The sequence below is a fragment of the Pezoporus flaviventris genome, unplaced genomic scaffold (genome assembly GCF_033815535.1).
Source record: "Pezoporus flaviventris isolate CSIRO_AGI_PZ_B2104156 unplaced genomic scaffold, CSIRO_AGI_Pfla_v1 ptg000020l, whole genome shotgun sequence".
Classification (NCBI taxonomy): domain Eukaryota; kingdom Metazoa; phylum Chordata; class Aves; order Psittaciformes; family Psittacidae; genus Pezoporus; species Pezoporus flaviventris.
In genome coordinates, this window is record NW_026892568.1 from 466,154 (window position 1) to 476,287 (window position 10,134).

The 10,134-nt window shown below is 54.6% G+C and overlaps 1 protein-coding gene across 1 annotated transcript; it reads right to left on the bottom strand.

Annotated features, from left to right (window-relative positions):
• Nucleotides 1–1,114: 1,114 nt before the first annotated feature.
• SOX9 (SRY-box transcription factor 9) lies at nucleotides 1,115–5,680 on the bottom strand. The gene is made up of 3 exons (XM_061455236.1): nucleotides 5,116–5,680; nucleotides 4,013–4,266; nucleotides 1,115–3,431 (listed from the first exon to the last, which is right to left on the bottom strand). The coding sequence occupies exons 1-3, from the start codon at nucleotides 5,544–5,546 to the stop codon at nucleotides 2,653–2,655; spliced, it is 1,464 nt and encodes a 487-aa protein (XP_061311220.1). The 5' UTR covers nucleotides 5,547–5,680; the 3' UTR covers nucleotides 1,115–2,652.
• Nucleotides 5,681–10,134: the final 4,454 nt, after the last annotated feature.

Sequence of the window (10,134 nt, forward strand, 5' to 3'; positions counted from 1 at the left end):
GAGATAGCGTTGCCATGTGCTGGATTGCCTGGAACACAGTGAGTTGCTCCTGGGGTGCAGCAGGTTTGGAGCAAGAGGTTATCCGGGAGGAAAAGCCCCTTGCTGGGGTTCTTGCTCCGTGTCTGGGGCGGTGGGAGAGCAGGGATATAAGCATAAGGTTGATCTCTGAGGATGGTACGTGTCCTGTTCGGTTGTTCAGAGGATTTCAGCTCTTCTGGGAGAACTTCAGCAGTTTTGTAGGGATGCCCCAAAAGCCCAAAGCTCCTTGGTAGCCCCTTAACCCCAGCTGGTGCTGAGCATCCTCCCTGGGCTTGTTCAGCCTGGAGAAGGCTCTCTAAGGGGTAGACCTTAGAGCAGCTCCAGTGCCTAAAGGGGCTCCAGGAAACCTGGAGAGGGGCTGTGGACAAGGGATGTAGGGCCAGGCCAAGGGGAATGGCTTTAACCTGCCCGAGGGGAGACTGAGATGAGCTCTTAGGCAGAAGCTCTTCCCTGGGAGGGTGCTGAGGCGCTGGCACAGGGTGCCCAGAGAAGCTGTGGCTGCCCCATCCCTGGCAGTGTTCAAGGCCAGGTTGGACACAGGGGCTTGGAGCAAGCTGCTCTATGGAAGGGGTCCCTGCCCATGGCAGGGGTTGGAGCTGGAGGAGCCCGTTGATGCTGGACTCAGGACCTGTGATGGTAAAAGAGGGGGGACCCCCCCAAGTGAAGCCAAAACCATCCTGGGGCTGCAGCAGGGCCCTGTTTGCTTGAAGGCTGTTAATAACTCAGACACTGATGGGGTGTTTAACTTTTAATACAATGTATATTTATTGCAAACAATAATATACAAAAAAAAAGGTAAGTTTCACAAAGAGAAGGATCTTGCGAACAAAACCAAACAAAACCAAAACTTACCTAAAGACAAAATATGATTTAAATGAGAGGTCTTTTAAGTTACAGAAATACTTTAAAAAGATCTGCTTTTATACAGAAATAGGAAGATGCCATATTATAAGAGTGCTTTAAGATTTTTCTTTCTTCTTCTACTGAATCCCTAAAAAAAAAACCAAAAAAAAAAACCAAAAAAAAAACCCAACCCAACTGTTAACAAATAAATCATTTTTTTCTTTTTTAAATAAAAAAAAAGAAGTTTGCTGTCTTTTTTAAAAAGCAATCCTTAACTGTTCAGCCACAGCTTCCCCAGCGTCCCGTCCCCACCTCGCACCAGTTTGAAGGGGGGTGGAAGCCTCGGGTCTCGTCCTTGCCCGAGCTCGTGTGTCCCAGAGAACTGAGGCAGAAAACAAGGCAAATGATTCAGTGATCCGCTACATTGGCAACCTTTAGTTTGTACAAGTTCCTTTTCTTTTCATTTTTCCAGTTTATCCTTATTAAGAAAAAAAAAAAACACCCCAGGAAGAGCACGAGTTTGTACAAACCCAGGACACAGATTCCAGAAACAAAAACTGAATTATAATAATAATAATAAAAAAGAATTAAAGAGATAAATAAAGGACTGGTTACAGTTTAGACCATAATTTAACAGGCACGGTTACCTTCCAAATAATGCTCCCACCAATGCAATCGCTTTTGAAAGGGCTTAAAAATAGGAGATTAAAAAAAGAAAAAGAAAGGAAAAAGGTGATTAAAAACTGCTCTTCTCACAAAATAAATAACTTAAAGTATCTGTGATGTCCCACAAGTAGAGGGGGTCTGGGGTGGTCAGGGCTGAGCAGAGGGGTCGAGCTCAGCCCCTGCCCCAGCATGGGGCCAGGCGAGTGGCACAGGGCTGCGGTTAAGGCTTTCCCCCGGCACCTCTTGCCGCGGGGTTTGCGAACAGCATCTGTTCCGTTTTCTCTGTCTTAAGGCTCAAGGTTATGGAAAAATAAACGTTAAAAACCAACCTCCTCCCGGCCGGTTTTTTACTATGAGTTAGAAAAATAAAGCCTCTCCCCTGCTCCTCCCTGCACAGGCTCAGCTCCTGCCTCCCAACGCCGGCCGCTTCCCAGAGCTTCGGCCCCAGGTCGCAGCGCGGCCGTTTGCTTTATGCCTTTTATTCTTAGAGAGAGAAAGAAAGACACTTATCTATACAAAAATACCTCTGGCTGCAAGAAACCCTAGGGCTGCCCCGCTAAGTGTCGGCTTTTAGCTGTTGGAAAAATAAGAGCTTTGCAAACATCTCTAAAAAATAGGTATAAATCCCCTCAAATTGGTAACGAATCATACACAGTACATACTAAAAAATATTTAAAATAGAGATTATTCCTCACAGAGGACTCTGAGTTTTTGCTTTATTTCCCCCCTATTTTTTTTTTCTCCTTTTTTTTTTTTGTTAATAACTGCTAAAAAAACCTCATTACAAAAGTCCAGAGAACAAGGCAGCTGAGCTGGTTGCAAGTCTCCTCTCTCCTGGAAGCAGAGTTTAAGTCCAGTCCTTGGAAAGTCTGCACCGAGTTTTGCTGGTCCTCGGAGCGGGCTGGCCACTTCCCGGGGGGATGCTGTAGTGCAGAAGCGCTTCCTCCTCCCCGCCAGCTTTAACCTCATTGTCTTTAGTTATTACTTTTAATTTCAAAGAAGGAAAAAGTCTGTGGAAGTTGTTTCTCTTGCTGCTTTCGTGCTGGTTTGTGTTGTTTTTTCTCTTCTGAAATATCTTCTTTTGTCTGGTTTTTCTAATGGCTTTTAGGGTCTGGTGAGCTGCGTGTAGACGGGTTGTTCCCAGTGCTGCGGGCTGTGGGTCTGGGGGATGGAGGGGACCCCCGAAGTGTCTGCAATGGGGGTGTACATAGGGCGCTGCGTGGGGTTCATGTAGGTGAAGGTGGAGTAGAGGCTGCTGCTCTGGCCGGCGGCGTGGCTGTAGTAAGAGCTGGAGTTCTGGTGGTCGGTGTAGTCGTACTGGGAGCGGGTGATGGTGGGGTAGGACGAGCTGTAGTGCTGGAGGTTGAAGGAGCTGTAGTTGAGCTGCTGCGGGGAGTGCTGCTGCTGCTCGCTGTAGTGGCTGGGGCTGAGCTGCTCCGTCTTGATGTGTGTCCTCTGCTGCGCCGGGCCCTGCTCGCTGCTCAGCGCCGGCAGCGTGTGCTGCGCTTGCGGCTGTGCCTGCGGCGGCGCCTGCGGCTGCTGCTTGGACATCCACACGTGGCCGGCCCCGGCTTGCGAGCCCGATGTGCTGCTGATGCCGTAGCTGCCGGTGTAGGTGACCTGGCCGGGCTGCCCGTGCGTGGCCGGGACCCCCGGGTGGCCGTTGGGGGGCAGGTATTGATCGAACTCGTTGACGTCGAAGGTCTCGATGTTGGAGATGACGTCGCTGCTGAGCTCGCCGATGTCCACGTCTCGGAAGTCGATGTGGGGCGGCTGCCGGCCGCCTTCTTGCAGGGGGCGGCCCTCGCGCTTCAGGTCCTGCTTGCCCGGCTGCGTGTCCGTCTTGGGGGTGGTGGGGGGCGTCGGGGGGCCCTGTGATTGTCCTGCGGGAGGAAGGAAAGGGCATGGACATGAAGGGGGTGTCGCTGCCATGGTGGCCGGGCAGTGCCTGTGGCTCCCCAAGGCAAGAGGTGCTGCCGGCCGTGATAATGCTGTTAATAGTTAACCTACGGTCTGTGGGGCGGCTGGATAACTACACATGGCTTCCCAAAGCAGTTGTGGAGGGTAACATAAGCATGTCCAGGTGTGAGGAATGCAGACGGGAGCTCTATCAGCCCCCAGCTATTGCGCCGGGTAAAATGACTGAGCACTCTGACATGAGCCACGGCAGCAGGGTTATCTTCTGGGTTATTCTTTTATAAGTATGGGTTCTCGTTTCGCATAAGCAGAGGGGGTGGAAGTTGCTGCAGGCACTGGCACCCATGGGCGTGCATTGGTGTACCCGTGCTATGGGCAAGGCTCAGTACTGCCCCTCTCTTGGCGCAGCCATCCCCTTCTCACTGTATTTCTGCATCTCTCTTCCCCCCCTCATACCCAGTCCTAATCCCAGCATAGTTTAGGATCAACTTTACTTTAGGTAGCTGTGATTCCCCCCCCCCCCCCCCAACTGTTCATGGGTACCTACCCGAGTGCTCCCCGGGTGAATGCACCTCGCTGATGCTGGAGGATGACTGTGGGGAGTCTGCCTGCAGCGCCTTGAAGATGGCGTTGGGGGAGATGTGGGTTTGCTCCGTGCCCTCCTCCTGCTCCGACTGCCCGTTCTTCACCGACTTCCTCCGCCGCGGCTGGTACTTGTAGTCGGGATGGTCCTTCTTGTGCTGCACCCGCAGCCGCTCAGCCTCCTCCACGAAGGGACGCTTCTCGCTCTCATTCAGCAGCCTGGGGGGTACATAGGAGATGAGGGATCAGTTGCAGCTCTAGGGGGGCATTAGCAACTCCCCCGCCCCGCTATGGCATTAACAGCGGCCCAAAGCTCTTCTCTCGATCCCCCGTAATGCAAAGTCCCTTGTAATGCTGAACCCCGTGTCTGGGGCATATGCTTGTTGTCACCCCCCTCTTGCTCCCTGTAAAATAGGGTCAGTGGCCGTAGAGGATGCTCAGCAAGGTCCATCCCTTGCCTCCGGCCACCCCTGTGGGGACACAGTCCTGTCCCTGGGGTGGTTTAGCTGCCGCTTCACTTTCTGCTCTGCTCCTTCCCCTAGTTTAGGATTCCCCCCCTCCTCTGCAGTCTCAGAGCAGCAGGCAGCCAGGTGACTCACTTCCCTGCTGGTTTGCTCCCCTCCCTGCCTTATTTTGGCAGTCGGAGGGCACCCAGCCATGCACCACTCATCCCCCCCCCACCCCCGCGGGGCTCACCCTGCGCTCGGTTCCCCCCATCCCTCTTCTCCGGGCCGAGCTGATGCAATCCCCAAACCCCTCATTTCCTCCGGCCAAGCGCACAAACAAACACGCACCGAGGCTGGCCTGGCCTGGGAGGGGACGGGACCTGCCATTCCCCCCGCCTCGTTCCCTCGGGCATTGCTCAGGGGAAAGAAACCACCAGCAAACCCCGACGGGGCAACCACTTTCCCTACTCCCCCCCCCCCCCCCCCCCGTTCCTGTGGCTTCTCCCACGCCCTGCAAGTTTGCCAGCGCATGCAGAAGTTTTCCGCGAGTTTTCCAGGCTTGAGCCCATCCTTTTCCTCCTGCCCATTCCCGCAGCAACCCCCTCCCTTCCCCAGCGCTCACCTCCAGAGCTTGCCCAGGGTCTTGCTGAGCTCGGCGTTGTGCAGGTGCGGGTACTGGTCCGCCAGCTTCCTGCGGGCCGCCTGCGCCCACACCATGAAGGCGTTCATGGGCCGCTTGACGTGCGGTTTGTTCTTGCTGGATCCGTTCACCCGGACCGGCATCGGCACCAGGGTCCAGTCGTAGCCCTTGAGCACCTGGCTCACCGCCTCCCGGATGCACACCGGGAACTTGTCCTCGTCGCTCTCCTTCTTCAGGTCCGGATCGCCCTTAGGGAAGGTGTTTTCTTGGGGTCTGGTGTTCTCCGTATCCGAGCCGGATCCGGAGGGACAGGGGGACCCGGCGGAGTCGTCCGACATGGTGGGGCTGGGGGCGTCGGAGATGCATTTGTCCTGTTCTTCTGTCATCTTCATGAAGGGGTCTAGGAGATTCATGCGAGAAAGTGGCCGAGGGGGAGGACAGGGGGTGAAAAAATGAAAACGTAAAAACCAGAAAAAAAGTAAAATCAGGTGGCTGCGGGGCAGGGAGGGGTTAAAAAAGGGAAGCGGGGAGAAGCGAAACCTCCGGCAGCGCGCAGCGGAGGGGGAAAGCTGGAAAAAAGTTTGCGAAAGTTTTTTATTCTTATTATTTTCCCCTAGCCCTCAGAGAACGAAACAAAAAAAAACCCAAAACTCCAAACGCCCGGAGGCGGGCGGAGAAACTCCTGCAAACTGCAGGGGAGAAAAGACGGGAGGAGGAAAAGAAAAAACCCCGGCGTGGCGAGAGCCCGGGGCCGGCCGTGGGCAGCGCGGGGCCGGGGGCGGCTGTCGGGGGGCGGCTCGGGGCCGGGCTGGCCGTGGCCGTGCAGCGGTGCCGATCGCGCCCCGCCGGTCTCCAGCGCGGCTCTGCGGCCCGCGCCGCGCCGCGGGAATAAATACTCTGCGCGGTGATTTCGGCCCGGGAGCGCTCCGCCAATGGGCGGCCGGCCCCCGGGGGCTGGCGCGCATCCCATTGGCTGAGCCGCCACCGCGGGGCGGGGCCGGCGGGCGCTCAGCGCCGCTCCGCTGCGCGCAGGGGCGGCTGCAGGAGGGCGGCCCCGGTAGCGGCGGAGCGGAGCCGGGGGGCGGGCGCCTTGCGCGGGTGCGGGGCTCTGAAGGAGCCCGCGGCCACCCCGCAGCCACCGCGGGGCCCTGGCGCCGCTCCGCGCCCCGCCGCGGTGTTCCCGGGGGGCTGCGGGATGGGGTTGGGTGGACGCGGAGCGCGGCGGCTGCGGCCGGAGCCCCGCGGACCGGAGCGGGAGCCGCGGGCAGTGCGCGCCACCATCCAGAGGGGGCGCCAAAGGCCCAGGAACGGCGCGGCGGGGGCGGGGCGCGATGCGCGCACCGGGAAAGGGGGGGGGGATCCGCGCCTCTCCGCGCCCCTCCGCGGGGCCGGCCCTGCCGTGGGGCTGGGGGGGGGTGCGTGTACCGAAAGCACCCCCAAAGTCACTTTTTGCCTTGTGTCCCGCGCCCCGCGCTCTGGTTATCCCCGTCTAACGTTGTTCGTCGGACCGGGGCCCCCCGCCGCATCGCTCCCTCGCTCTGCAGCGCCGTCGGGCCGGCGCTGGGCAGGGGTACGGGAGGTGCCCCCCACTTCCCCTTTCATTTCCCCCTAACGTTCTGCCGAGCACACCCAACTCTTGCCATGGAACCAGAGCAACCAAACCAGCCCTGGGAGCTTTCCAGGGTTCTCTTGGAGCGCTGCAAAGCAGATCGAGCAGTAACAAGCGTTTTATTAGCGAGTTGCTGCTCCAAGGAGTTGGTGTCGGGGGGAGCCGGGAGGCGATAACTGTTTGGGTTTGAAGCAGAAGGGGATCTTGGTGTGAGAGTGACCCAGATCCAGCGCAGGAGCGTGCGAAGGCAGCCCGGGTGTGCAAAGCGAGCTGCTGTCCTGCACGCTGGGCTCTGTGAGCGTGTTTCGGGGGGGAGAAACCTTCAAGCAGGTCTCCCTTTCCCAAATCTGCAGCCCGTAAGCTTTTATTTGAGCGTTAAAATGTTGGTGCTTTATCGGAGCTGCTTTGAGTTGCTGCTTGAATTCGGAGCCTTTGTCCTGGTGGAGAGTCCTCGGGGCCCTGGTGTGGATCCCGTGTCACAACTGTCACCGTTGCGTTAATAAAAGTGTTGGAAAGGTGTTGGAAATGGCACGTGAAAAAGGTTGAAAAAGAAGGGAAAAGGCAGCGGGGGCAGGAGCTCTCAATAAAGGCATTTGAAAGCAATTTCCCTGCTCGCCTTTGCTGCCTTACCCTGAGATTTGAACTTCTGTTTGTGCTTGTAAGCCTTTGGGAAGTAGTTGTTTTGGGTGAGTTTAAAGGTAAGTGCCTGTCCTCTTTCCAGAGCCTTTGTCTGTAAGAACAGGGGGATTTTTCTGCGTGAGCATTTGGGGTTTCTCGTGCCTGCAGCACCAAAAACGCTTTCTCACAGCTTTATGTCTTTGCTGCGTGCATGGTTCAGTAGAAGATAGGCTGAATTCTGTGTTGCTGTTTGCAGTGATAAAGGTAAACTTAGCCCAGATGTTAAAGGAGATAACTTTGAAATGTTTTCCCTTGGCAGTTTTAGCTCTAGGCTGGAGCACGAGTTGAATTTAGCTCAACAAATCTCTTTTAATAAATGTGTTTGTTATAGGAGCATCAAAGAACACTGGGGCAGTAGATTGTCCTTATCTCAGCTGGAGTAAAAACCCGAACAAATACACCTGGAGGAGAAAAATACGGTGACAGCAGCCTTGTCCCGTGGTTTTCCTGCGGGTTGGCAGAGAGAAACACAGGAACAATTTGGGGGGGGGTAATAGATTTAATGAAAAGTGTAGCAATTAGGACATTTTTCACTCTGAGAGCCCGTCTGCTGCATGGGACTCTGCCTTCTCGCGACAAAGGAGGCTGCTTTAACAAAAGAAAGTGGTTTGACAAGTTCGAGCACTAAACAAGAGGGACGTGGAAAAGAGCTTCCCAGTTGTGTTAGCACACAGCCGTTTATACCTTCTGCCTTGTTACTGTCAATTCCTGTTCCTGGGACTGTTCAGGCGACATGGACAAGTTGATTAATCCCCGTTGGTTTGCAAGGTCAGGAGTTTGCCTTTACAGCGAGAAGCTGCCGCTGCCTTTACATCAGGCTGGAAGTTTGCTTTTGAAAGACTTAACATTGTTTTATCGTCAGTGGCCATCCCGGGTCTCAGGAAAGGTTTGGAGTGAGAACGGTGAGGATTGTAGCCCGTGTTTGATGCTTTTTCCTGCCTTGTGTAAAATCACGGTGTTTTAGGAAGCAATCTGTGCAAGCGTCTGAGCAGAGGGGGAAGGAGTTTGGGAAGCAAAGGTGGGGTTTTTCCCTCGAAACTTACAAGCAGGGCACTGATGTGCATCAGGTCTGTTGTGCTGGAATAAATTACGTTTTAGTGATGTTTTGTGGGAGCTGGGGAGGTTGATTCAGGTCTCCCATTGATCTGGACTCACTCTGCTCTTTCCTAAAGCCGATGTGCCTCTCCTCCTCAGCCGAGGGATGGCTGTTTGATGGGTGCTGGCATCACTAGGGAGGCTGTGATGTCACTGCATCCCTTTGACCTCAGTCCAGCACAGATCAGTCTCCCTCGGTCCATGGGAACCCCAGGGAGATGCCGATGCTGCCTCCCCATCCATCGGAATGCCGCCTCCCCATGCTTCGGGATGCTCTCCCTGCTGGTGTTTACAGCGGTGCCAAGCGGGGGCAAACCAGCAAGATTTGGGTTATAGTGGGATTCTCTAAAAAAACCCACCAAAACAACAACCAAGACCTTCTCACATCAGATCCCTTAATTTTGATATCAAAACTGTACCGATGATTTTATGATGGCACAAAATGCAAATGCCAGATGTGATTGTGCCTTTGAATTTATCTAGGAACGTCTGGTTTTGGATGGTGGCTTTTGTGGGGCAAGTCTCCGGAGTGGTGCAGTGCACTTAAGTGCTGGGTAACTATCCCTGGGTGAAACTGCTCCTCCTAAACAATGGCACTTTGTTAAAAACCAGCATTATGCTGCATCCCACTAAGCACGGAATAATCCCAGCAGCCGTGGCACGCTCCAGGTTTAAGGAACCCGGGCTGTGAGTGGGGAAGGATGAGCCGTCCCTGTGGTCAACACTGAGCATGTTCACGTGCAGTGCATGATGTTAGTGTTTTAGTTAATGCATCTCCATCACTTTTTTTTCAGTTGTGCTTGGGGCTCCGGGGCAGGGATCCTGCATCTTTCCCATTTAGGTACTACTGTAATTGCTGTTTCTTTCCCATCTCAGAAGTTACTGATGCAGGAGCTTGTGCTTTGGTTATAGGGTGACCTGCCCAAGGGCTGTAGGACCACAGTCCCTGGGACATGAGGTCAATGTTAAGCCCCTTCCTGGTCTAGTCAAAGGCGCCCCTGAATGTGGCAGGGGATTGGAACTGGGTGAGCTTTAAGATCATTTCCAACCCAAACCCATCTGTGATTCCATGATTCCAAGGTGGCCTGTATTGCCAGGGCGGACTTGAGCCGTTCTGGAGGTGACTGGGGCTGTTAGACAAGTCTGCCCTGGCTTCCCAGGCAGAGCTTGCAGGCTCTGCCTTGCACAGAGCAGTGCTCCTGTCTCTTTCTGTACTATAGGTATTTATTTTTCAAGAGCCTTCACATTCCAACGTGTCTTTATCAGAAGGTCATTGTACAGTTAAGATAAAAAAGAGAGAGCGCAGTAGCTGGTTGGTGATGTACTGGGGACAGAATTATCATTTGTCCTATAAATTCCGCTAAGATTTCCTTGATTTTGTGTAGTCACATCACTGTATTGATCAGAAAGAAGCAGTTTTTGGGCCTGTCGTGGTCGTACACCAGCGGCCACAGCTTGAGCTGGAGATGACACGGTGTGTTGATTTAAGCTTGGGAAGTGCTGACCTGGGAGTGGGTGAGCAAGCTGGAGGACGGGTGGTTCCCCCCCCATTTTTGCTGTGTAAGGAAACAGGGAGCCTGAAGACTCTGAGGCAAGTGCCTGGAGGAGATTTGCTTTTG